Source organism: Molothrus ater, chromosome 8 (assembly GCF_012460135.2).
Source record: "Molothrus ater isolate BHLD 08-10-18 breed brown headed cowbird chromosome 8, BPBGC_Mater_1.1, whole genome shotgun sequence".
NCBI lineage: Eukaryota > Metazoa > Chordata > Aves > Passeriformes > Icteridae > Molothrus > Molothrus ater.
Genome location: NC_050485.2, coordinates 1434045 through 1461960, shown reverse-complemented (window position 1 = coordinate 1461960; position 27916 = coordinate 1434045). Strand labels below are relative to the sequence as shown.

The window sequence follows — 27916 nt, the reverse complement described above, 5'->3', positions numbered from 1 at the left end:
GCGGAGGGGCTGTTGCGATAGAGCCGGGGGCGGTGCCCGGGGCGGGGGGATTATCGCGATAGGGGCGGGTCCTCCCGCCGCCGGGGGCGCCGCGCGGCGCGGGCTGAGGGCGGGAGGAGCCGCGGGCCCTGAGGGAGCGGCCGCGGCGGCGGCTCCTCCTCTCCAGCCATGGGTGAGCGGGGCTGCGGCGCCGGGAGCGGGGCGGGGGCCGCGGGCCGAGGCTCGGCCGAGGGGCTGCGGGCAGGGAGCGGTTCCGGGGGGAGCGGGGCCGTGTGGGGCCCGCAGGGCGGGCGGTGCCCCGGGTGCGGGAGGGCTGCGGGCGGGGAGAGGCCGGCGCTGCCGCAGGGACGGCGCCCGCAGCCCCCGGCCCGAGCGGCCGCGCTCGGCTGCTGCCCGGCCGCGGAGCCGAGCCGCCTCACGGGCCCAGGCTCCCCCCTCGGAGCCGGCCATGCTCGCCAGGCTGGTGTTACCTGCGAACAGCCCTGCCGGGGAGGCTGCTGCTGCTCCGGGGAGCAGAGCCCTGCAGAGCTTGGTCTGCTCTCTGTGATGCCCCTTGCTCTGCTCCCTGTAATGCCCCTCGTTCTGCCTCCTGTAATGCCCCTCGCTCTGCTCTCTGTGATGCCCCTTGCTCTGCTCCCTGTAATGCCCCTTGTTCTGCTCCCTGTAATGCCCCTCGCTCTGCCCCCTGTAATACCCCTTGTTCTGCCCCCTGTAATGCCCCTGTTCTGCTCCCTGTAATACCCCTTGTTCTGCCCCCTGTAATGCCCCTCGCTCTGCTCCATGTAATGCCCCTCGCTCTGCTCCATGTAATGCCCCATACGGTACCCGAGCGGTGGCTGGGATGTAGGATTTCACACCACGGTGTTAAATTCTAAATCTTGATTTTAAATTTTAAAAAAATTGCTCGCCATTTATATTTTAAGAAGCAGGTGAAGAAAAACATGCGGGTGGATCGCACTTTAAAACAGACCTAGGATGTATTTCGCCTCAGAAAGAGCAGGCGAGGGCTGGTAATTGAAAGGACAGCAGACATAGAAGTCTGTCTGAGGAGGATCGGCTCCAGGAGTCAGAATGAGGTCACCTGACAAAGGAATTTTCAAGAAGGCAGGATGTGTAGCAAGGGAGATCTACCCACCTGAAGTCTGCATTGAGCAAGGCGTTTCCTCCTCTACCACTAGTATTTAATGCTGTCAGTAGCAAAGCAAATAAAAAAGCAGGACGTGTGCTCTGCCTGCAGAAAGGTGCTGTTGTTCCAGCCTCCACCTGTCCCGGGGATGCTGTGCTGGGGCTGCTCTGGTGGAACTGCTCAGTCCCCAGCAGCTGAGCAGGAAGGAAGGAACAGACAAAGCACTGAGCTGTGGCTCCTGGCTGGGTACAGTTTTGTCAGAGCCCTGTCTCTCATTATCTTATTGTTTGTCATGTCTCCTGGGGTTTTCTGTTGAAGTTCTGGGGAACTATAAAATCAGTTTTTTAAGGCTGTTACATGTACATAATCTCAGTCATTGTTTTTCCTGGAAAGCAGAGGGGTAGTTGGGTATTTGGCAGGCAACTAGGGAAAGAGAATATTAGAAAGTAATTTTCAGGGTTTCTAATATCCAATCCCTAAATACCTGAAGTCTGCAGGAAATGAGACAAGTCATTTCAGTGCTGTTGAGGAACTGAGAAAATGCCCATCTGTTATGATGCTTTGGGTTCTTTGTGCTTTCTGATGTGCAGACAGATACAGTCTGTATCAGATACCAATACTCAGATTTGCAAAGGAACAGCCTCACTTTTTTTTTTTCTCAGTTGCAAGCCTTTCTAGATATTTTGACATCTGTGTCTCAGTGTCTTTTAAAAAGTTTGGTTTTTTACTTTACTTGTTGAATTTAATTAAGCAGTAAATCATCAAACTCTTTTGTTTCTTTCCAGGTTACTTTGATGATGATGAATAATCAGAGGCTTGTTTTGTTTCTGAGAAAATAGGGTCTGGCCTGAATGTTTGAATTGTTTCATTATAAATAAAAATAAGAATTAAGAATTAATTCTTAAGAATTTCCTGAGCACTCTGTTCTCAGTAGCAGGATTTCTAAGAAGAGGAACCTTGTCCATTCTGTCAGACTATGATGATTGTAAAAAGCTATGGATTTTTTACTGACAAGATTTAATCCTCAAATGTATTTTTGCAGTATACACTTTGTAATGTTTACCAAAAACTTCAAGTTAAAGCTAAACCTTTAATTCTTAAGATTTTCTGTGTAGAAAATACTTTGTGGCTAGGTGAGAAATTGAATTTTCAGTGTGTAGTATTTTCCAGAAAATGCTCCTGGTTTAGTGGCAGTGACTCTGAACAGCCTGAGAAGGAAGGCATGTGTTTGTGTCACTGTGCAATTAAAGCTACAGTGGAAAGTGAATATATATATATATAAAAGGTATGATGTCTGCTTCTGTAGGTAGGCTGTAATACACCAAATAAATCCATAAATGAACAGAAAGGCTGCTTTGATACCGTGGGAGGGCACATGCAGCAGAGGTGCTGTGTTAATTGTGGTGACTTGGCTGCTTCTGAGACCTGCTGGGACAGCATGGTGCCTGAGAACTGACATTCCCAGCCTGGGATTTCCCCATTAAACCCATTAAAACACTAAGGATGTGCTTTGGGCTGGGTGCTTCTCTGTGGCATGGTGGTTTATAGCACCCACTGAATTTGTTCTGCTGAGTTTATTAGGTTTATTAGCTTAATGTAAGTTTTCCTTTTAGCAAGGTGGATGTGAAGCACTTTAATTCTTTGTGTCGCTCCTAAAACTTGAACCATAACATTTTTTTCTCTTGTTGTCTTAGCTGTAAAGGACCCTACAGCTGTAGAAAGAGCAAATTTATTAAACATGGCTAAACTGAGTATCAAAGGACTCATTGAATCAGCCTTGAGCTTTGGGCGCACTCTGGATTCTGACTACCCACCTTTGCAGCAGTTCTTTGTTGTCATGGAGCACTGCCTGAAGCATGGCCTGAAAGGTGTGCAAATTGGTCTAGCTGCATATTTCTCATCCCAAACATGCCATTTTTCTTCCTTTCTATCTGGAAGTAGATTAAAAAAAAGTGTAATGTTGCATAAAAAAGAAGTAAATGGTCACCTTTTATAATGAATAGTGTAATTATTAATTCTTCACCACATATATTTCCACATTTACCATCTTGTCCTTTTGTGCAGCATTTGTTGTAAGTGGTCCAGAGTTTACCAACTGCATGTATGTATGTAGTGTATATCTTTAGCTGAACATCCTTTTTGTTTTATTTTTTTCTAGCATATCAATTTTATATTCACAGCAAAGTAATTTGGAAGTTGGCTTTAGATACTGGTGAGCTGACCAGTGTCTCAGTTAGGAGTTATCTGGAACTCTGGACTCAGCAGTTAACCCTTGCACACACCAGATATTATGAAGGAAGCTACTGCAGTAATTTAAATTAATTTGGTTACTTGATTTTTCTTTTCATAGTAAGAAAATCCTTTCTAAGTTACAATAAAACCATCTGGGGTCCTCTGGAACTTGTGGAGAAATTATATCCAGAAGCTGAGGAAATAGCAGCAAGTGTCAGAGATTTGCCTGGCCTTAAGTAAGTAGTATTGTTAAAATGCAGCAGGAAAATAAAGAACTGAGAATCTGCAGGTGTCTCAGGATTTTCTTTGGCATCAATCAAGCCTTAGTTCAGGGGAGAGCACAGGTGAATGGGAGCTGGATAACAATCAGAAAGGGGCAGGTTGTGTGTCAGTCACTGTGCAGTCTAGAGCTGCAGCAAACATTGGTGGGTGCAGTCAGCAAAGGCTGTATCAAACCACAAGGTGACATGCCAAAGAGGAAGGAGTTGGGCAGCTTTTGAGATTATTGCCTGCACAGTCCTACTCAGTTGTAAATTTATTCTCTCCCCATTCCAGTGCACTCTGTTTTGTATTTAGCTTTATAAATGGCCACACATGAAATTCCAAAAGGGTTTGGTTGCCCTGACTGGTGCAGGGCAGCACAGGGGTTCTAATTTCTAGCTTTAGACCTTATCTAAAGCACAAGGCATGTAAATAATTATTTACTCTTGTGGCAGGCCAGAGGAAGTCATAACCTTTGCCAGGTGTGTTACTCTCTTCCTATCCTAACACAACTTGTGAGGGGTTTTTCTTTTTCATTGATGTGCTTACCACTTGTAAGTATGCAAGCACTAGAAGAGGAAATTCTAAAGGTCCAGGTGTAATGTGCTGGATATTCGAGTTTGCCAGTTACCTATGTAACTTTTTATCTTTTCATTTTTTTTGCATTGTCTTCCTAAGATAGCACTGAAGTTGCACACAATTAAAGGTAGGCTTGAGTAAGGGTTGGGTGGAGCCAGAGTAGGATTTGGGAAGGGAAGCTGCCATGGTGGCTTGTGATGGACATTTGGTTCATTTTCTTGCAATTCCCCTCAACTCTTACCAAACAAATTGCAGAAAGGAGTCTCAAGTGTTGCAAGCATTTTACTTCAGCAGAAAACAGGACTTTCAAGATTATCAGGCTCTAGTGCAGTCTGTACTCCTGTTTTTCCTGGGTCTGCTCCCAAGCTCAGCTGAGTAGTTGAAAGTCTTTCTGTTACCCTGAAGCTTGGAGTCAAAGCCTAAACATTATGGCTTTCCACATGGTGATGCTCAACTAATAGCTTAAAATACCCCTTCAGTTGTTCCACCAGTAGACTGATAAGGTGTTAATGAGCACGATGTAATCAATATTTTGTTAATTTGGGGCTGTTTGTCCTTGTGGCCTTTGTTTCAGGACGCCGCTGGGCCGCGCCCGGGCCTGGCTGCGCTTGGCGCTGATGCAGAAGAAAATGGCCGACTATCTTCGCTGTTTAATCATTCAGAGAGACCTGCTCAGGTACACAACTCACTGGAGTCTGGGTGCAGTTTATTTTCAGAGGTTTAGTCTCCTAAAAAATAATCCTGCTAAAAAATAATCCTCCTAAAAAATAATTCCCCCCCGTGCACTGGGGAGGGGGTGACTTCATCCCCACCATGGGTGTGCTTTCCACTGAGCTGCCATTGGAAGGAGGGCTCTTGCTTTGAGCTTTGCTTTCACAGTTCTAACACTGGCATTGCTCTCTTCTGGTATAACTTCTCCTGTCTGATGGAGTCATTCAAACACAATGGAGAAGATGCTTCTTCATTTCAGTTTTCTAAGGTATACATATTTTTAAGACTGACTTTGTGCCTAGATAACACTGGTATGTCAGGATGTCATTGGTGTTCAGCAGCTATGGATTTTTCCAGTGAAAAGACAGTTTGTTACATAGAACCTAAAATTTTATTCAAAAAGTGCAAGGAGAAGAAAGTGCTGGTATTCTCTTGTTCAGTGAAGTATTTCTATTTGTAGTGATTTTGGTGTAAAACTATGACAATATTAAAAAAACCTTTTTAGCATTTCAGTCCTTTAAGTTTCTCTTTTATCCATATAATCCCTTCCTTGGGTCCTTGGATTTCAAGCATGTATTCACTAAATTCCAGGCATTTTTTTCACAAAAAGTAATTCTTCTGCCATTCTTCCTTTGCATTGCTTGCAGTGCTTCTTAACAACTTAAGAGTTGTCTGACTCAGTGTGGCCAAACATCCATTTCTTGCAGTATCCTCTTCAACATTGTTTTTTCTTTTTTTTTTTGTTTTTGTTTGTTTGTTTATTTGTTTTCTTTTAAAGTCAAAATAAATCTTGTCACCCTCCCCACAGTGTCCCAGCCATCTAGAGCCTAAGGCAGTATCCTTGTTTTTAATAGCCTCTGAGAAAAACTTTGAATTTTTAAATATTTATGAGGTGAAAGTATGGGCAGGGCCGTTTCATCTTTATGGATGCTGTAGTAAGGCTACAATAAGAGAAAATTTAGATGTGTATGTCACTTCTGAATAATTTATTGGATGTATATAGAATGAATATAGCAGTAAGGTGCAATTTTCTCCTTCACACAGTGAGTTTTATGAGTATCATGCACTGATGATGGAGGAGGAAGGAGCAGTGATTGTTGGGCTCTTAGTTGGGCTGAACGTGATCGATGCCAACCTGTGTGTGAAGGGAGAAGACCTGGATTCACAAGTAAGTCCATCCAGGTAAAGGAATGCACAGGCAGTCCATGAGAGTTTTCTGTACTTTTCTTGGTGGATTTTGTTACTTTGGAGTGGTGACTTGTTAGAAATCCTACCTGAGACTGCTCAGGGTGTGATGATCCAGCTCCAGGGTCTGTGGGGCTGTTGCCTTAACCTCACTATCAGTGGGGTCAGACCTTGGAATGGAGATAATGGGCAGAGTGCACGGGTGAAGCTTTGTGCTTTGTCCTCAGATGGGAGCAGCTGTAGCAAGGCAGAGTTCTTTCCATCTGACTTGTGTGACCCAGCCTTTTCTTCTGTGGGACAAGTAGAGATAGTTCCATGATCACTTTACCCTGCTTGCTTCATTTATTGCTGTTCTGGAACATCATAGGAATGATACAGGGTCCTGAAACAAACACTCTCTTATGACCTCTTAAGAGGGTGACTACTTTGATTCTGCAAAGCAAGACTTGGAATTCTTCCTGCTTTGAATGGGCTTTGACTTTTAACCCTGGTCTCTTCCAAGAAAATATTAACAGATTTTGTTTCAAGGCAGATGCACAGGTATTTGTAAATAAATGTGGACTGTGTTCAGCCCTGATTGGGTTTTTTCAGCTTCTATGTGGAAATAAATCATAGTAGCTTAAGTGGTTATTACTATTGTTAATATATTTGGTGAAAAAACAGCTCCTCTGGGAAAGAGAAGTTACAGCTAATTGTGTGTGTGTGCTTTTGCATCCCGTGGTTAACTTGTCCTCAGTTGTTTGTTCTGGTTACTGTGTAGTGTTAGTTTCAGGCACTGATCTTGTGTAAAAGAAGATATAACATTGACAGGCCTGTAATTACAGAAAACTTAACTTGCTCTTAGTGTTGAGAATTAAATATGTGTATTATAGACCACAAAATCTGTTGCTAGCTACAGCTCTGTTATCACTGGGTGGCCTTGCTGCATGAGAGAGAAATCTCAGTTTGAGGAGGTAGTAGTGGCAGATGAGATTCTGATTGCAGTGTGTCCCAATTTGACATTTGTAACATGTCCAGAATAATTCTGTTTGTCAAGAGTAGTATAAAGAAGGCACCTTCTCAGAGAAGCCAGAAGCTGCAGGTTTTATTGAGCAGAAAGGTAAATTTCTGAACCTTGATGGAAATCACAGCCAGGAGCATCATTTTGATATGTTGAGAAAATGCTACTCAGTGGTGAAATGTGTTTATGCAGCCCTAGTGAATGGAAATAAAATAACTTTTATAAATAGAACATTTACCTTATTTGTTAGAGATGGCATTTTGCTTTAATCAGAAAAAAATGTTTTTAGAAAGTATTTTGAGAAGAAACTTTTTAGAAAAGACATGGAAAGAACAAACAGGATCCTGACAGGAGAGCACTGTATAAACCAAGTAAATATTAAACGTAGTAAAATCTTGTTTTAAGTGTTATAATTCAGGTTTTTCAGCTTCTGGCTGAAACTGGATGAACCTTAAAAATGCTGTAACTGAAGTTTTATCAATTGCATAAATACAAGGCTCTAAATATCAGCAGCACTTATTTGTATGATATGAAACTGTACCTTTGCTCTCCCCTAGGTTGGGGTGATCGATTTCTCTGTGTATTTGAAGAGTGATGATGACATTGGGGGTAAAGAAAGGTATGTCCTCACAAAACACCTCCTGTTTTCCATGTTAACAAATGATTTCTTGGCTGGGCCTGTTCTTTTAGAAATAAGTCAGGTTCCCTAAGAATGAAATGTTCTGACCCTGAGAAGAGTGCCTCAGTGTGTTGTTCTGTGTTATTACTTAGCTGAAGGGATATTTGCAGTCTGGAGCAAACCTCAGCAGCATCAGCTCCTGCCTCCAAGCAGGGGAGGCTTCCCAGGTGGCAGTGAAAAGGAACCTGCAGACCTTTAAGGCCTCAGCTTGGGATTTAGTCAGGCTTTCAAGGAACCAGAGTTATGGCAGAGTAAATAAACATCCTTATCCTTCTCAGACTGTTGTTTCATGAAGAGAAATTGTTTGCAGTTAAAGCATTGGATTTTTTTGTGTCTCACTGATATAACGTGTGTTGTTACCTTCATGAGTATGAGATGAAGTTGCTTCCTTTCTTTGTAAAAACATGATTGAGATGGATGTTTGCATATGGAAAAAATGTGTATTTTCAGTCCATAGTTTAATACATAATTTTGTTAATTTTATTTTGTGCTTGCTTTAGAAATGTACAGATTGCTGCAATATTGGACCAAAAGAATTATGTTGAGGAGCTAAACAGGCAACTGAAGTAAGTATTACTTTGAACTATGGGTGTCAGGCCAGGCTTACAGGTGCCTTTTGTACCACAGCTTTGTGAGAGAACTTCACAGAAAGAGCTGCAAATTTTCTGTGTTTAGACTGAAGATTTAGTGAAGTAGGAAAAGACACTCTCCTGGAGACTCAGTGTCAGTTTTCATGCTTTTGGACAGGCAAAACCTTTATTCTTCAAAGAAACACAAAACCCACAGGCTAGAATGGGAAGGTGCTCATGATTCAAAACATCACAGGAATTAAAAGCTTGGTCTGGATTCTAATTGTGTTCCATTTAACAGTTTGCCAGAAGTGGTTTTGAGTGTTCTGCTGAATCCATATGATTTTATTTCTTTGCCTTGCAGAATATTTTAGTTTGTGGCTTTAATGCCTAGGACTGAAGCTGAATAAGTTCACTGCTTGCTAGAAGCTACTTACATGTGGTAGGCTGAGGTTCCTGTTGAAACAATTTTCAGGAGAGCAGCATTTTCCTCTTGCTTTGCTGGATGAAACAAACCTAGTCCACCACTGTGCAAATAGAAGAGCAGTGATTTAAATTCTCTGAGGAGTATTGTACAAAATTAAAGTCTGAGGGGCTAAAAAGCTACAAAACCCCAACGAACCAAAACCAAACAACAAAGCCAGAAAGAACTTCTGTAGAATCTCTAGCACAGCTGATCTAGATCCTTTTTGAAATGTAATAATATTTTTAAATTTTTAATGCTGGTAATCTGGATCATTGGTTACTACTCTAAGACTCCTGTTGGAGTAAGGATATTCTGCTTTGAAATGGTGGCACTGAGCAGAAACCTTCAACAGCACAGAAAGGCTGAGCACATCAAATATGAGCAAAATGGAAGTCAAGGAGGAGAAAGGAGCTATCACAATTTAGAGCAGTGGTGTTTGTTTGATGTCATTATCCAGGTGAGCTTCTGTGTGCTCTTGTACTCTGGTTTATGCACAGAATTTCCTGTCAGATCAGTGATTCAGCAACTCTCCCATTTTATTTCAGTTCAGCTGTTTGTGTTTAGACATCCTAAAATGCATTAATCTCTCTGCCCTGCTGTTCCAAATGAAGTGGCAACTTCTGAAGGCACCACAGAGAAATATGTAAAAAAGTAAATGGTGTTACAAAATAGGTTTTCTGTTTCCCTGTGTGTGAAGTGCAGCCTAAAAAAATGGTGCTTTCTGCAGAAATAGGCAATCAGGTTATGGAAAAGGCCTGGATGTAGTTTGATACTATAAAAAGCAACAGAGTAATAAAAGGCAATAAAACTCTGGTGAGACTCCTAAATGAAGTCAAGAAGCATCAGGAAAGAGATAGCCTGAGGACAAATCTCAAAAAATGCAGAGCAACAAATGATTTTATAAAAGAAATGTATTTTGGAGGAAGAGAATCTGGAGCCTGAGGACAAATCTCAAAAAATGCAGAGCAACAAATGATTTTATAAAAGAAATGTATTTTGGAGGAAGAGAATCTGGAGCCTGAGGACAAATCTCAAAAAATGCAGAGAAACAAATGATTTTATAAAAGAAATGTATTTTGGAGGAAGAGAATCTGGAGCCTGAGGACAAATCTCAAAAAATGCAGAGAAACAAATGATTTTATAAAAGAAATGTATTTTGGAGGAAGAGAATCTGGAGCCTGAGGACAAATCTCAAAAAATGCAGAGAAACAAATGATTTTATAAAAGAAATGTATTTTGGAGGAAGAGAATCTGGAGCCTGAGGACAAATCTCAAAAAATGCAGAGAAACAAATGATTTTATAAAAGAAATGTATTTTGGAGGAAGAGAATCTGGAGAATGGTTTTGTTCTATAGGGGAGAACTCATTTATCTTTTGTCTGCAATATGGTTGTGAGGATAAAGGAAAGGGAGAGTGCATGGAAGTTCTGGCCAAGCAGGAGTTTAAGTGACAGGGGTGACATTGGGAATTGGAAAGCAGCATAGAAATGTTAAACAAAGGAGAGTCATTTTCTTATATTTAGGAAAAGTTCCAGTAATGGGAACAGACCTCACAGCTCTTAACCATTAATCACTGTACCTTGCATTAAAGCTTCTGAGCTTGGTTGAGTGAGTTTTGATGTAATCTTGAAAACCATTGTTTCTTTTTCCCTTTCAGTAGCACAGTTAGCAGTCTACATGCAAGAGTTGACTCACTGGAGAAATCAAACACTAAACTGATTGAAGAGGTACTTTTTTATTTTAGTAATGTGTGGCATATTGTTTTCTCTGAAAGACTGTTTTTCAAAATATCCTTACATTATTTTAAGCTATGGAAGCTCTGTATAATATATTCAGATTCCCTTATTTTGGCCCAAAGGAGAGGGGCAGCAGCTGCAGGGACTTGAAGTCAGTTTGCCAGGCAGCCCCTAGCATCAGTGCATCAGTTCTGTAGAACACTGCGATTCCCAACTTTGGACAAAATGAGAAGAGAATCCTTTCTCAGTGCCAGCTGTCAGTCTGATTTGTGCAGATGACTAGTCTAGAATGGATGACACCAGTTGCTACAAAGAGACAGAAAGTAGTTCACCAAGCAATTTCTGTTCCAGTCCTCAGCTTTAGCCGAAGGGTTGCTTCTTGCTTGGTTCCTGGATGCTTATACACAACTTTCAGACTTGTCTGGTTCTGGTTTGTGTTTATAGCCTTTATTTCTGGTTATCTTTGATGCTTGACTAGTTTCCAATATTCTTAGCTTTATAAGAGAGAGCACACCTTTTTTGGTTAATGAAGGGGAAAATTGGAAACTAAATTCAGCTGCTGAAGGGACAGCTAGCTCACTCTGGGAGTAATGTATCCAGACAGAGTGAGAGCATCTTTTCTGAGTGTTAATTCTCAGAGTATTCTGGTTCCTTTATAAGCTTTCAACCCAACTTTCCACCTATTTTGATCCTTTGGCTTATAATTCTGACATTAGGCTGTATACTGTAGGGCCCAGTTATGAAATGTCATCTTTTGTAAATATGTTTGTTGTTCATATGGGGGAGGCTTTCTTATGTAAGCTGCTCCATATGATATATTAAGATGCTCAAAAAAGAAAATGAGAACTGGATGAACCTGAAGCCAAGTGGAAAGCAGAAGTTGAGGACGAGGAAAGAGAATTGAGGGTCTTTAAGTCATAATGGAGCAATGAAAAGAAAGCATGTTCTTCACCAGCCATGAAACAGTGAAGTATCCTGAACACACTGCTGCTGTGTAGTGATAGTGACTCATTATTAAAACCAGGAGCTTCATGCTTTCTTTAAAAACAGCTAATCCTCTGTTTGGCAGGCAGGGAGAACAGAGCAGATGTCTTGCTCTTGCATTAATCAGAACATTTTATCCTTTATTTCTACTCTCAAAAGTGGTCACAGTGCTTTTCTTTTCTTTTCTTTTTTTTTTTTGTTTGTTTCTTTTCAGTTAGCAATAGCAAAAAACAATATAATTAAACTTCAGGAAGAAAACCATCAATTAAGGAGTGAAAATACTCTGATTTTAATGAAAACACAGCATCATTTAGAGGTATGTTAGTTTTACCACTTTTAATATTGTAACATGTTTAATTTCTGTTCGAAAGTTTGTACATCTCAACTTCAAGTAAACTTAACCTGTCCAAATCTGGTACAACTTTTATGTGGGAAAGGACTTATTAAATTAAAGTGGAACTTTCTAAATGGCATAAGTAAATTAAAATTCTAGTACACTGTATGCATGTGTACTGTATTCAAGTGACACCAAAAGAGGACAGTACTGCAGTATAGATGTTTTGCTGGTTTTACTCAGTTCTCATTATCAAGCCAATGGCCACAGAGCAGAAACAGCTCTTTCCATGTTTATCCTGTGCTTGGAGGATGTGTTTGTAAGTTTTTCTTCATATTCCCCAAAAACATTGAATTGTTGCAGTTGAGACGGACACAACACACAGATTATCACTACACACTTCCAGAAGGCTGCCAGTGGCTGCCCTTCTTGTTCTTCAGCCCAACCTTTTATACCCTCATGGTCATGCACTGCACCTGTGTGCCCTCTGTTCCCTTAGTGATGGAATTTTGGTCCATGCAGTTATTAGGGTCGATAGCTTTAGGACTTTGATTGTGTTTAGGGTGAGGAAGACGGTTGCAGTTATTATAGCATATAGGTAGAAGTTGAGAAGGGTAAGCTTAGGGTTGTAGATGATCATGATTGCTATTCAGCCTAGGTGGGAGATGGAAGAAAAAGCTGGGATTCCTGCCTGCTCAGCACCCCTGGGCCCTCCATGGCTCATTGCTGTCAGTGCTGCTCCCCTGCTTTTCACAGCTGTACCACTGGGGACGGGGCCTCAGCCCCACTCCCAGTCACCACCAGCTGTGTGCCTACATGAAACTCGTGCCATCAAGCTGCAGCATTTCTGAAGAAGGAAGCCAGAAGCTGTGTGTGTTTGCAGGCAGCCAAGGTGGACGTGGAGGCAGAGCTGCAGACGTACAAGCACTCGAGGCAGGGCCTGGATGAGATGTACAGCGAGGCGCGCCGGCAGCTCCGCGAGGAGGCTCAGCTGCGGCAGGTGAGCGCTCCTGCCCTGCCCTGCCCTGCCCCTGCACCGCCCTCACTGGCCCAGCAGTGCCCCTTCTCCTGGCTTTAGTGCTGCCTTTGCTCTAAAGGGAGTTGCCACAGAGCACCAATATTTCTGTAGTAATGTTGCTGAAGAATAGTTAAAAAACAACCACGTTTTTCTTGGATAAATTTTTAGGTAAGCTTTTAGCAATACTCTATGCTCTCTATCTGTGCTAAATCTTTCCTGTGAAAATACAAATATTTCACTTCTATTTTTGGAATTAATACTTAGGCAGCTCTGTACATGTGAAAAACGCTAATCATTTGTTTTAAAATTTTAAAAGTTTAATAGTAATAAAATGGTTTTAAAAATAGTAATACAATTAGAGTAATAATAATTTGGACAATTTGAATTAGGACAATATGAGACAATAGAGACAAAGAGTTACAGACAGTCCGGGTACCTTTTCTGGGCAGCAGGAGCCTGAAAAAGGACCCACGTTAACAGAGGATTAACCCTTAAAAGCAACAGCCTGTTGCATATTCCTACACCTCATCCATGATGCATAAATTCCATTCAAACCCAGGATTCTGTCTGGGCAGTGTCAGCTTCTTCCTCTGAATCCTGACAGCGCCTTCGAGGTGGGAAGTTCATTTCTTCTGATAGGAGGGCAATAAATTGTTTTTCTCTGAAGGATCCAGGTGTCCTGTGGCTGCTGTCTCAGTGCGAGTCCTTTCTTTAAAAAAAGTATCCTACATAGCATAGTTTCTATTTTAACATTTTTTATAACCTGAAACTATATTTAACACACTGCTTAAGAGAATTAATACAGCATTGCTTTCTAACACAACACATATAATATTAATTTGAATATTTGTGAAAAGCCAATCATAAAATACACATTTTTCACAGTACACCGTTCTTATAATGTGAGTTGTCTTCTCCAAAAGTTAAAAAACCCCATTGGCCAGTTAGTATATGAGTGTCACATTTATGGATAATTTGCAATGGTAAAGAGGGGCAGAATTTCTGAAGTAGTAAAATAGGTGGTGCTACAGCTCTGTTAGAGTTTAAAACCAGAAATAAATAATTCCATAATTATTTAAACCCATTGTGTTGTGTTTTATAGGATATGGAGAATGAGCTAGTGGTTCAAGTTAGCATGAAACACGAGATAGAGCTTGCCATGAAGCTGCTGGAGAAGGATATCCATGAGAAGCAGGACACCCTCATCGGCCTGCGGCAGCAGCTTGATGAAGTTAAAGCAATTAACGTGGAAATGTACCAAAAGCTGCAGGTAAAGGGACAATCTGCTGTTAAACTGCTGAAAGGATCACAGAGACAGAAATGCATTATTACCATTCTGGGCAGTTGGATGCTGGAGTTTTGGTTTCCTTGTGCTTCTTAGGTCAGCTTGACATTTTGGAACATTACCTATGTAAACATGGTTTCATACAAAGAAGTTATTAAGGCAGTTACTTACTGGGTTTAGGGAAGAAAAGAGCATGAGGATAAGATCATGGCCTAATTATATCCTATGTGAAGTTGAGAGAGTAATAATGTACTGTAACAAAGACATTTTTTGGCCTGTGTTGTATAAAAAAACCAGAAGTATGTAGACACATAGTGAGGAGTTGAAGAGAAGCCCTGACCTTCCAAAGTAGGGAAAGGAAGACAAGAATATGTTAAATGGAAAAAGGTAATTACAGTTTTGGGGTTATTTTTAAATTAGTTAACAAATTAAGAAAATCTCTTAACAATTAAATGCCTTTTTTTGGGAGAATGTGGATTTCAGGGACCCCAAATGCAGTTAACAAATTACAAAATACCAGTGAATTACTTATGTAAAATATGAATTTGATTTAGGGAATAAATTCTGAAAACCAACACAAGAACCCAGTCAAATCTGTGGCAGAATGAGGGGAAAAAAATTAGGATGCTGCAGAGGGATAATTGAAGTGATGGACAGAGGATTCTACTTTCCAATCTGCAAATGTGAGGAAATTCCACCAGAGGATGATAATATAAATAGAGCTGGAGAGAAAAGTAAGAGAATGTTCTCCAGTGTTAGGATCTGGGGAGGGGTTGATTTGCAGGACAATCTTGGTGATTTTCTGGACTAAGCTCTTTGCTCTTCAGTGGTAAGGTTCTAATGGGCTACTTGGTCAGTGAATTTAACTTTGACTTCTAAAGTGATTAACCAAGGAAGGAAATCAAAGGGAAACATTTATACTTATTAAATATAAAATAGCATCTACACTTGCAGAGTATAAAACTACAAACTTGCTAGGCATAAGATTTTACATACTGTCCTCAAAGGATTTTGGAAAGCAATCCTTAAAGAGAACCAAAACTTGATTTTTACCATGTGCCCTTTTAGATACTGGAAAAAAAGCCCCCGCAAGGTAATGGTGCAATTGTACCAATTTCAGTTTTAACCTCTTTTGTAACACAGGTTTCTGAAGATGCTATGAAAGAAAAGAATGAAATAATTAGTCGATTAGAGGACAAGACCAATCAAATTAATGCAACTATGAAACAACTAGAACAAAGGTACAGCCCCATCTTTGTTTCTCTTTATTCACAACTCCACTCCCTTACATCTTACTGCATTCCCACGGTTGCCATTGAAATGTAATTTTCAACTAGAACATTTAAACCAAACCTTCCTGAAATTTCTAATTAGTGCTTTGCTGTTGGACTGTTTTTTCTGTTTGACAAACACACTCACTTTAAATGCAAACTTAATCTTTCAGTTTTCTTCCTCTACCATCGTTCTTCTGGTCCTAGGTTTTTATGCTGATATCAAAAGTCATTCTTTCAGTTGTTTCAAAATTTTGATTCCTTATTGCCTACTTTTTTCCCCCCCGAATGAAATGCAATAGAAACTGAAGCATTAATCTTGCTTATACTTAAGCATATGCTTAATATAAACATTAATGCCTTCAAGGATCACTGGTTGTTTGCTGAAGCTGTTATAATTGTTGTCCATTGCTTTGGAAGTGCCATTATTTTCAATGACTTAATGAGTTTTCACACTGAAAGGTTGAAAAGTGAAAGACTAAAATTCCAGAATATAAATTTACATTATGGTTAGACTGCATGTACAGCATAATACTAAGATGTGATTCACATGTTTTAATTTAGTGGCCTTATATGCAACATTGATCTTTCTAATTGTAAAATATAACATATCCATAAGCCCTGTCATGTTGGTGTTTGACATGTCTTTTTTTTCATTTAAATCTGATTATGAAAAACATGCTTATGTATTAAAAAAAATTAGTGACATGAATATTCTTTTATTGACATCCTTTTTTCCTCTTTTTTCTTTTTCTTTTTATCCTTTTATCCCAATTTTTGTTTTTACTGTTTTGCTGCCTCCATCTGTCTTTGATTTTTGTCCACTGCATTCATGAAGTGACAAAGATCTGTTAACTCAAACTAGGACTATTGCAATGTCATTCGTCAAATGTGCCAGCAGTGAGGCTCAGCACCAGTATAAACTTGTCAAGGATATATCATTCTGAGAGCTCCTCCAGACCTCTTGTGTTGAAATAATTGCTGATAAAATAGGACTTCAGAATTTCCCAGTTCAAACTTGAAAGTGGTATTAGAAATCCTGCACTGTAACTGATTGTAGCTAGGTTCTGGTTTGTTTTCTGAAAGAACATCACCTCCTATCTCACTTTACCCCTCCTAAAAAAAAAAAAAACAAAAAAAGAAAAAAAAGTAAATTACTGCACTATTATTAAGCAAATGTAAGCTAGTTTTCTAATGCTATTGAATCACTTCTTTGTCAGATTTTATTTTAAGAGGTTAGATATCTTTATTTGACTGTACATTTTTATGACACTTGAATCACTAATTAGTGATTTTCCTGGTTCTTTTGTAGGTAAGAGATTTACAAAGTAGCCCTTCTGGCTAAAACTTCCCTTGCCCCTGCTTACTCCTTTCAGTTTTAGGCTGCATTTACCCCAAAGCACACTCTCTGCTGGGTTCTGTGCTTGTAACTGGCAGGAGTGGCAGGAGCTGGAGCTGAGCTCCCTCAGAAGGATGGGTGTGAGGAAGGAGGGTGGTGCCAGCATCTGTGCAGTGTGTGTGCAGTGAAGGGATGCCAGCCTCAGCTAAAGCTCACCTCCCTATGTCCTGGGGTAAAACACTCTCCTGGAGCCACAATGTGCTTGGAGCCTGATTCCTGAGGGGCTCCAGGCACACAGAGTGCTCCAGCAAATCCTGTAGCTGTGAGTGCTGCCCAGCCCACTGCCCTGGCAGGAGGAGCAGTGAGCAGGATTTACAGTCAGGGCCCTGGACCTGCCGAACCCGTTTGTCAGCTGAGATCTCTGCACTGGGATCAGCACTGTGAGCCTTTCCAGCTCCTGTTCCTGCTGGGAGCTGCTGCTTGCCTGCACTGCAGGGAGAGGAGCTCAGGCTGCTGACTGCCCTTAATACACTCCCTGATGTTTGCTCTGAAGGCTGTAGTGGATGTTGAGTGGGAAAATGACCTTAGAGTTCTGCAGCAGAAGGGGATGTTTGTAAAAGTGGGGGCAGGATGCAGTAATACAGAAAGGGTTTCTACTGCATGGTTATGTACTAGCTTATTCCTTGGTTTGGAAGCAGAAACAGCCTTTAACATGAGCTGGCTACTGAAAAATAACTATCTTCAAAGAAAACCCAAACCAGAAACACAGATTAGAAGAACAGGAAGACCATGGCAGAAATGGGAGCCTTATCCACCTCAATGTTATCTATGCAAACAAGTGTTTCCACAGAATCACCTGCATGCCAAATCCAGCTGAGCATCTGCCTGAATCCCAGCACTGCAGCCAGCCCTGGTGCTGGGCTGGGGATGATGCTGCAGCTTTAGGGTAGCAAGCTCCCTTCCTGCCTTGCTTGTGGAAACAGCTCTGCAGTTATTTTGTGATTTAGGGAAGGGTTTAATGTGCCATTGGTGTCTTGTGTAGCTTCAGGCAGTTTCTGCACTGGGGAGGATCCTGCTCTTTCCCTGCATTCTCCTTCCCACAGCTTGGCCTCTGTGCACTGCCATTGCAGATGTGATGGGAGCATCCCTCAGGCCCCTGGGGCAGCTGAGGGAGGTAGTGCACCCTTGATAAGGTGGTTTAATTCCAGCCTTGTTCACTTGTTTACCAGCAGCTTTTGGAAACTCCCTCTGGTGCAACTTCATCAGCAGAAGCACAAATGCAGACATATTGCTGACACATCTTCTTTTTAGCTGACACTGGCAGCTGGGAGTCACTCTGTGCTCAGGGAGCTGCTGGGAGGTGACAAGTCAGCCATCTCACTGCTTCCTCACTTACCTGAGAGGCCCTTGAGGCAGTTTTGCAGAACACAGAGTGTCACGTGGGGACATTCATTGGGATTTTACAGGCTCCTGTATTCTCCAGACAGGTGTAACCATGATATAGCACAAATCCCCTTTTAGTACATTTACTTTTGTTACAATACACCCACCACAGAGTAACCAGAGCTGAACAAACCTGGAATTCAGAAAGAAAAGATTAAATCAAATAACAATCCTTCATTTCTTGATTAATCATTTTGGTTTGTCTATAGTATGGAGCTATTTTCACCAGTGTAAGAATGCATTATTTTTACTACAGACTATTTAAATTAATTATGATGTAGTTGAGGTAGTTCTGTGAATGTAGTGGGAGCTGTCAGGGTGTGTTTTGTTGTGTTAGGCTAGTCAAGTCTTTTGCTGTCTGATTGCAGTGCTCTGTATGCAACCTTATGCCTCAGTTGTTTTGAGCTGCTTTTGCACAACACACGCTCTGCCCTGTCTTAATGGGTGATCAGTGCAAGCCAAGGACTCTTACAGAACTTACTTGGGGGAAAAAGGCTTCAGAAATAACACATGAACGTATGCTAGAGGAAAAAGAAAAGCTTCAATTCTAAAATATGTATCATGCTTGGGCACCTGTTATTCATGAGCATAAATAAAACAATTATTACTTACCGTGATTACTCTCTGACTGTGCAAACCCAGGACCTAAGTTCTCTAGGCATTGTATGGATTTCTCGTTTGAGTTTGTGAGTTTCCCCCAAACTTTGTTTTTATTTAGAAATGTTTCTATTTCCCCATTTTTCTTTTATTTGTCTTCTTCACCCTCTACACCCTAGTTCTAGCTTCAGTTTTACCCAAAGTTGATTTGAATTACACCAGATTGCAGCAAGCAGAGAAGGCTCAAATGGAGGCTGAGGCTGAGGATGAGAAACTTAAACAGGAATATGTGAATAAATCTGAAAGCCTGCAGAACGAATTCTCCCAGAAGGAGAAACAGCTGTGAGTATTTCTTCCCTGTTTGGAAAAATGCATGGCAGTAAACATTCTGCATTTGCAAGATGTCCTCTGTCCTAGTGCAGGCTGCTTGTTGTTAAATGGTTTTGAACAGAATGCAAATACTAAAAATCTTTGTGTCAGGTACTGGCAAGGCAGAAGAAAATATGTCATTCCAAGGAAGCCAAGCTGGCTTTGGGTGCCTCTAAAATGACAAACAGCTTGAAAGGAAAGGGGAAACGGCATTATTTCTTGGCTAAAAATGCTAACTTAATTCAGGAGGAAATTATCCTAAGTGGGGGAAAATACGTAGTGGAGTAGTGGTAAAACACACTTTGAACAAAGCCCACAAGTATGGAGTAGTGTAAACTTAAACAGAAATGGCACAACAATAGTTAGATTGATCCAGCTTAAAGATGAGGTAGAAGTGCTTTAACTACCACTGCACAGGAAATAACAAGTGAAAATCCAGTGGAGTCATGAAAGTTAAAAGCTAATTTAAAAGCCAGCCCTCTGTCTTTCTCCTGTTACATCCTTCAGTACTAATTTAAATCAGTACATAATGTTAGAAGCTCCCTGTAAGGACAGGTGCTTTCCTCTCTTTGGGAAGATAAAACATCAGTTATTGAAGTAAATCTTTGGCACAAAGATTGGGGCTTAAAAATTAGTGATTTCCAACCCAGTTATTAGCCCTTCCCTGCCTCTCTCAGAACTCTGAATTTCAATCCACTTGTTCAACTGTCATGACAAATGTTCACTTTACTACCACAGTCACCTCTGCAGATTTGGGCAAAAGAACAGTTCACACCCCAGCCTTAGAATTCTGCAATTCTGAAACCTCCAGGTCATGTTCACTTCTTTTCCAGCCAGATGCTGAGGTAGTGTCCCAAAATGTAAGTCTTTCCTTTAAAAGTGGGTTTGCTTTTAAAACAGGAAAATTCAGGTGGCTGTAGGTTTCCCATCCAAAGACCTTGCATGAATACTCTCAGATTTTATTTCCTCTTTTCCTGTGTTGACACAGTTTGAATCTAGAAGGTTGAACAGTGTGCTTCCACCCCCATAACATTCAAAACACCAAGTCTTCCATGAAACCAAGAGTAAAATTCCAGCTGGAATGGCTCTTCTGTCAGAGTAGCCCTAACTCCTTTAGCTGGACTTCAGTTAAGCCAATAGAATCTGTAGCCCTGTTGATGCTGAACCTCAGCTGTGTAGAAACCTCAACAAAAATAGTAATTTAAAGTCCTTCCTCCTTTATTTTCAGTTCTGTTCAAAATGCCATAAACCTTAGTCTAAAATAGAAGATTCACATCTAAGGGTGTAAAATGAAATAACTTCTATGATATCAGAGATACCTGCAATGATTGTCTGCATCACTAATGATGCTGTGGCTGGTTGGTTTGGTTTGTTTTAGAAACGAGCTGTATAAAGTTAAGGGGCTTTGCCTATGCTTGTTTTAAAAATACCTCAGGATTTTGTGGTTAGTCTTCTCTTACTCATTTATTTCAAAGGTCAGCTCTTCAAAATTATGCCATACTACTGGTCCTTTAAATAAACTTACTTTGAAAAGCATTTTCTAAATGACAGTGCTTTGTTTGTTACACTGATACCTAAAATATTATATTGACACATTATTTCTGTTTTAGAAAACATGTAAGTTAATAGTTTGTTATGGTAATAGTCTATTGCACCCAGAAATAAACTCAGTTTTGTTTTCAAAAGTGATACTGTTGTGCACAGTGATTTTTGTTTTGTTTTCCCTGTTCTAGGCTTCAGCTGGAAACAGACTTGAAGATAGAAAAGGAGTGGAGGCAAACCCTGGAGGATGATCTTCAGAAGGAAAAGGAAACTGTGTCTCATCTGAGAACAGAGACCCAAGAAATAGTTACCCTTAAGAAAGTAAATTCTGCTGCAAATTTTTACTAAAAATTTACAAATTGACTGCAATGTTATTTATGGACTTAGACATGGTATTTTAAAGAATTTCTGCAAATATATGAGAAAGATTACATTAATGTGTTTTCACAAATAAAATGAGGGAAAAAAATGGGCTTTTTACTCCCCATTTAGTCCTCAGATCAGAGCTCAGTACTTTGGATAAGGAGAAATGAAATCCTGGCTTTCCCTTCTCAGTGTGGGGGGCTCTGTCCTCACTGTAGGCTGGACCTGTGGCTCTCTGTACTCCTGGCCTCTCCAGCACTCAGGTTTATTTTCCAGAGTTTATCTCCAGCACTCAGGTTTATTTTCCAGGGTTTATCTCCAGTCACTCAGGTTTATTTTCTCCCTGCAGTGGGCTACAGAAGCAGAAATGTTTCTCTGTCTCTTGGGGTCTGAGAGAGTTTTCTCCTGAGCAGTTGCTGTTCAGGCTGTGTTTGGAGGGAGTGTGAGGGATCACTTGTGCACTTGGCTTTCTCAGTAGGAGCAGCTTCCTAGGCAGTAGGGCAGGCACCATTTGAGAATAATTTGTTTATTCATTTTATTTTGTTTGTTTTGTTTTAAGGAGTTCCTTAAACTTCAGGAGAAGAACAAGCAGCTGAAAAGCACATGTGAGGACCAAGAAGCTGCTCTCCAAGAACTGGCATCCAAGCTGAGCGAGTAATTTTATTGTTCATGATGACTTACACATATTGCTTTAGTCATATACACTTGAATCAAGGAAAATAGTGGGACAGTGGTAAAGCATATTAGACAATATTATTATTATTATTATTATTGTTATTATTGTTATTATTATTATTATTATTATTATTATTATTATTATTATTATTATTACTACTACTACTACTACTACTACTACTACTACTACTACTACTACTACAACAATATGACAATATTATTGTTTTGGTAACTAACCAGTTGGGAGAAGTCAATGTATCTAGTTAGGTCAGGCCAGGTAATTTTTACTTGTGGCTGGTGGGGTGGCTGTGAGCTCCTGGGTAATGACAGTGCTGTGAACAGAGAATCCAAAACAAAACAGTTTGAACACAAACAGTGTGAAGGACATCAGGCTTTGTTCTGCAGGAGAACAGTTGCCTGGTTTGGCAGCTGTGGTACTCCCAGAGGAGCCCCAAGGAGAAGGTAACAGCTCTGGCTGCAGCAGGGCAGGGCTGCTCTTCCTGAGCCCCAGCCTGACAGCTGCTCACTCACTTCCCCACACTGGCACCAGGGAGACAACTGGAAAAGCAGAAACTGGAAAACTCATTAAGGCTTGAGATAAAGGCAGTTTACTACAGAAAAGAAAAGCCACACATGCAGGCAAAGCAAAACAAGGAATTCGTTCACAGCTTCCCATAGTTGGGCAGGTGTTCAACCACTCCCAGGAGAGCAGGGCCCATCACATGGAATGGTGCCTTGGGAAGGCAAAACTCCATCACTCCAAAAGGCCCCCTTCCCCTTTCCCCACTTTATACACCAAGCATGATGCCATTGGTCTGGAATATCCCTTTGGATATCCCTTTTACGCTCTGTCCTGGCTGTCCCCTGGATGCCATTGGTCTGGAATATCCCTTTGGATATCCCTTTTATGCTCTGTCCTGGCTGTCCCCTCACTTCCCATCACCCCCAGGAAAGGCCTTGGCTCTGTGTGAGCCCTGCCCAGCCCCAACAGCAACATCCCTGTGTTATCAACCTGTGCTCAGCACAAACCCAAAACCCTGGGGGGGAGATGAACCCCAGGCCAGGTTCAGGGGAGGGGAGGGGCACCTGGCAGGCAGCACTCTCCTGACTGTTCCGTGGTGTTGAAGCTTCATTCAATGATCTGTCTCCTCAGCAGTCTGCTGTGATTTCTGTGGCCTTTGATGCCCTGCAGGATAACTTTGTGTGTGTCCTGTGACCCAGATCTCAGTGGATTGGCTCTGGATGGTTGTGGGGAGGCTGCTTCTTCCAGAATGCCATAATGTGGTCTTGTACTCTTGTTCAGAGGACTTGGCTTAAAATTTAAGTACCTAAACCAGCTTTTTAAGTTGTTGGAGCATAACTGACCATGTAGAAGTTTGAAGTAGCATTATCTTATTCCTTAGATCAAAGCTGAAAATAGAAGATATAAAAGAAGCTAACAAGGCACTGCAGGTCAGTAGCATTTTGAGAAAATAAACTTTTTTTAAAGTGTTCTTTTTGAAATCTTTCATAAGCATGGAAAGACTTCTCTCCAACAGCAGCTACTCCAGAGAGACTCACTGTATGATTTCCTCCAGTGGGAGAGAAGCACACTCCCTTGTAACTTCCTGGAAAAAATCCATTTGCTTTTGCTTTTCCTTGTTTGGTGCACAGCTGTGCATTTTGGCCCTTTTCTTGCAGTGGCACAAACCCTTCTGTCATTTACAGAGTGTATCTGGGACAGAATGTGAAGCCAGCTGAGCTTAAACTGCATCCTACTTCTCAGTGATCAATAAATATTTGATCATCCTAAGAAACAAGTGAACTTGTAGCACCAAAGCTGATAAAATAAGATGTGCAATGTCAGCAGGTTTGGGACTCTGTTAAAGACAGCAGGGAGCACTTTAGAGCAGAGATTCTGTGCACAGGTTTGATCATCTGGTGTGTACCTGGCACATTGCTGCAGTCCAGGTAAGAGTGGCAGAAATGGTTGAGCAGACTTCTGCAGACTTCTGGGTTTGTTAAGTGGTTTTAACAGAAGGAAATTCACAATTCTTGACACTGTCTTGATTTTTTGGGTTTTTTTTTTTGCTTCCCTGCATCTTGAAGGCTGTTCCCATGTGCTGAGCAGGGACATTGGCTTCACTTGGAGGCTTGGATGCCTTTGTGCTCTCCCAGCTGAGGCACTGCCCAGCTTTAGCACCTCAAGCATGTTCTCTGTGCACCTCTGCTCTGTCTTTTTGGCAGTGTTTTGGAGCAGTCCTGTGCTGCTCTAGGGTGTCTTTGTGACATTACTCTGCTCCCAGGGCACTGAGCATTCAGGCAGTGAATGTTCTGCTCTTGGTTTTTCTTCTCCCCTGGAGCCCAAAGTTTAACTTCATCAGATAAATATAATTATGATCATTTTTTCTCCAGGGCCAGGTTTGGTTGAAGGACAAAGAAGCCACTCATTGCAAGCTGTGTGAAAAGGAATTTTCACTTTCCAAAAGGAAGGTAAAACTTTAACAAGATTTCTCCCACCGTGTTTACAAGTATTATGTAATTATTATTACAAGGATGATGTAAATAATAATTATCTTTGAGGTGTGGCATGAAATGCCAATGATCAGGTAAAAGCAGAGGTATTTTTGATGTTTTTCTAGTTCTTTGATACATACAATGCAGCTGGGCCCTAATTTCAAAAGAAACAGTGTCATAGTGAAGTTCCACAGAGCAACTTAGTTAAGAATTATTTAACTACTTTGTGGAATTGTTATCTCAAACTCTTATCAGCTCTGGCACCGTTAGAATTTGACATGTATAAAAGTCTTTTTATGGCATTTTTTATATACTGGAGTAAGAAAATATGAGTTTGTAATTTTAAACTAAAATGTGACATTAATTTCCAAGCTTTACTAATTTGTGCAGGAAGTTTCCTTTACCTTTTTATGTTAAATCTCAATTAGCTACCTGTCAGAGGCATCCACTGTTTCAGATATCATTGCTCATGCTGTATTTTTCTATAGCAGAATACATCCTTAATCCAGACTTTGAATGAAATTTTCAGCATATATATCTCTATATATATATAAGTCTAGAAAGGCCATGTGTCTGTCTGTGGTGCAGTCCTAGACAAACATCATTTGTGTAGGATTGCATCACAGTTTGGGATGTAGATCCATTTTCTTTTGCAGACTGACTCCAAGAAGGAGTCAGGAATTGCAGTTTGGATTGCACTGTGTGTACTGTTTGTTGGTATCCAATTACCAAGCACATTTCCATTGTAAATTTCAATTTTTCATCCTCTGCCTGTGCTTTAGCATCACTGTAGGAACTGTGGGGAGATCTTCTGCAATGCCTGCTCTGACAATGAGCTGCCTCTGCCCTCCTCACCAAAGCCTGTGCGGGTCTGTGACTCCTGCCATGCCATTCTGATACAGAGGTGCTCTTCCAACGTGCCATAAGAGATTTATTCATTCTGCTGTTTAGCTCATCCTGTAAAAACCACCACACCAACTAAAGAATGTCAACAGCATTTCCAGACTTTGAGGTAAGCAGTGTGGAGTTGGAATTTCAAGGTACTGTGGATGAGTTCTCTCTGCTTCCTCTTGAAACAAATGGAGACAATGGGACCAAATGTACAAAATGCACATCTAAAAAGAAGAATAACCCAGAAGGGTATGTTGGTCTGCCAAATGCCTCAGCAGCTTTTTTGGGAGGAAGCAGGGCAGTTTATACAGGAGACTCAGTGTTAATGTGTGTTGGATGAATATTTCAGTTGGTAAGATGATCTGGAGGAAGGTGATACTCTTATAGGCTGATGTGCCACAAGTCCAACCTAATCCTGTGCCTGTGACAGGCTGTTGGGAAGCAAAACCCTGCAGTAGCTGGTTTTACATTGTACTGGAAAAAAGCATGGCAATGAATGCAGTGGGCTGAGAAGTTGTTGCCAAATACAGTGTGCTTGTTTATCTCTCTGCATTAGCAGCAGTTGGTACATCCCAGCACATCCCAGAACATCCCAGAACATGGCACTGCAGCTGTTCTCTGCAGTCCCAGGGTGAGGGGAGCTGTGCTCAGCCAGGGCACAAACAGTGCTTGGGGCACTTCTGGAGGAAGGTGTGTTTTGCTGAATGATTTGTTCACATGAACTATTAATTTGATATATCTGTGTTTCCACTGAAAGAGAGCTGTTCAGCACAGGCCTCTTGTCTGACATTGTCTGTAACCTTGAACAAGTCTCTGCAGCATTTTCATGCAAGTCATGCTCTCCAGCTTGTACGTGTAGTCACTGCCTAGCTCTAGAAACCACCTAGAAAGGCTGGGGATCACATCCTTTCTGTGCTGCACAGGGAGCTTCTTCCTTATTTTGTCACCATCTTTCTCAAACCTTCAGAGCTGGTTCCTAAATTCATTTTTTTGCTAGAGCACTTTTGAGCCTTTCTGAGTCTACCCACTCTTGTCACTGATGGTAACTTTTGTTGGAATGTAAGATCCTTGTTCTTTCCATAGGCAAATAGAAATAATATCCTTTGATAAACTGCCCTCACTTGCACTCACTGCCCTGCACCCTCCTCCCTTTAGCCACTCCTGGCCTGGGCTCCAGCCCTGGACCCTCCAGGATTTCCAGCCCTGTAGTTCCTTCAGCTGTGGGCATGGAGTAGCAGTGCTGGCAGCTACAGGGAGGCTGCAAACAGGTCCTTTAGCTGTCCTTGCACCTTGTTTAGCTTGGCTTTGTCTCTGAGGATAGGGATTTAGTGAATATCCCAAGAGCTAACATAGCTATTCTTTTTAACACCTCAATGTAGTTGCTTATGTAGCTTTTGTAAAGAAAATTGTTTTTAAAATGACCTGATGTAACTTTTTGTAAAATACCACACAAATACTTGTAAATCTGTAAATAACTTTTGGAAAAAAATAAATTTAAGTTATCTGAGAATAATGTCACTTAATTTAAATTTGTAATTGAGAGTATTTTACTTTATTAAGTTGAAGTTGCTTAGAAAGCCTTTGCCTGTGCTGGGGAGTGGGGTACCCTGCCAAAGACACAATCAGGTGCTGCTCAGGTGCTTCCTGAGAGCGTTTCCAGGTGGGCTTTTGTGGGGCAGGCATGGTTTGATGCAGGATAGAGAGGGTAGGATAAGGCTAATCTGTATTGCTTTAATAAATAACTTGTGAAAAGGGATGCAACTAAACAGAAATAATTTAAAGTAGGCAGTATTTTAAAACAAGAACATAGTGCATTTCCATAATGTGCAATGAAGTAATTTGTTACTTAACTGCCATCTTTTCCTCCCCTCTGTGCTGTCTGTTTGCATAGGAAAAGTGTGTGATATTCAGATTGCTGTTACTGACTGCAGGTAAGACTTCTGCCTTGAACAAAATGGATGCTGGATGTTCCATATGGTTTCCTTGGCATCAAACTGCATACCTGGCCTGGTTTTAAGGTTTTTGGACACTGCTGTGACTGATGCTGCATTTCTGACTTTCTGTAAAACCCTGCTTTTGATCCTAAATCTTTCTCACACAGAGAAGAGCACAGGAAGAGCTGTGGGGTACCCAAAGAACCTGGAACTGTCAGACAGGATCAGAGCAACATTTTATTACTTTTGGGAAATGAAGCCACCTCTGCTGTGCTGCTCTGGGGCCGATAGCCAGCCCCAGAGTCAGCCCCTGCTCCCCGTGCTCCTCCCTGTGCAGGGCTCCGGCAGGGTCAGTGCCCGTGCGTGCTCTGCCTGCCCGGGGGCCACGGCAGCCCCGAGTGCCCGGCGCTGCCCGGCAGGAGCCGGGACTGCAACGCTCCGGCCCCTGGGAGCGGCCACAGCTCTGCTCAGGCTCCGGGAGCGGCTCCTCTGCCGTTCCGCTGCTGCTGCTGCTGGGAGCCGAGGGTCGGCGCTGAGCGCTGCTCTCGTTGCGGGGCAGGGACAGGACGGGCACACGGGACTCGTGTCCCGCACGGTGCAGTTGTGCTGCCCGGGGCTGCAGTGAGCTCACCCTGCCCAAAGCACAGCCCAGCCGGGCAGTGTCAGCTCCCGGGGCTGCAGTGAGCTCACCCTGCCCAAAGCACAGCCCAGCCGGGCAGTGTCAGCTCCCGGGGCTGCAGTGAGCTCACCCTGCCCAAAGCACAGCCCAGCCGGGCAGTGTCAGCTCCCGGGGCTGCAGTGAGCTCACCCTGCCCAAAGCACAGCCCAGGCC

At 41.9% G+C, this 27916-nt stretch overlaps 1 protein-coding gene across 4 annotated transcripts; it reads left to right on the top strand.

Moving 5' to 3' along the window:
• The first annotated feature begins 86 nt into the window (after positions 1 to 86).
• RUFY2 (RUN and FYVE domain containing 2) lies at positions 87 to 26673 on the top strand. 4 transcript variants are annotated; one of them, XM_036385504.2, is made up of 18 exons: positions 87 to 172; positions 2821 to 2994; positions 3477 to 3594; positions 4773 to 4874; positions 5954 to 6077; positions 7652 to 7713; positions 8274 to 8339; positions 10468 to 10534; positions 11742 to 11843; positions 12745 to 12861; positions 13982 to 14149; positions 15308 to 15405; positions 19037 to 19156; positions 20917 to 21046; positions 21648 to 21742; positions 23167 to 23215; positions 24158 to 24235; positions 25042 to 26673. In XM_036385504.2, the coding sequence occupies exons 1-18, from the start codon at positions 169 to 171 to the stop codon at positions 25183 to 25185; spliced, it is 1818 nt and encodes a 605-aa protein (XP_036241397.1). In that variant the 5' UTR covers positions 87 to 168; the 3' UTR covers positions 25186 to 26673. The 4 variants fall into 4 exon arrangements, 3 of the variants coding, with proteins under 3 accessions (XP_036241397.1, XP_036241396.1, XP_036241398.1); XM_036385503.2 differs by having other exon boundaries at positions 10465 to 10534; XR_004980442.2 differs by lacking the exon at positions 23167 to 23215 and having other exon boundaries at positions 10465 to 10534; positions 25042 to 25149.
• Positions 26674 to 27916: the final 1243 nt, after the last annotated feature.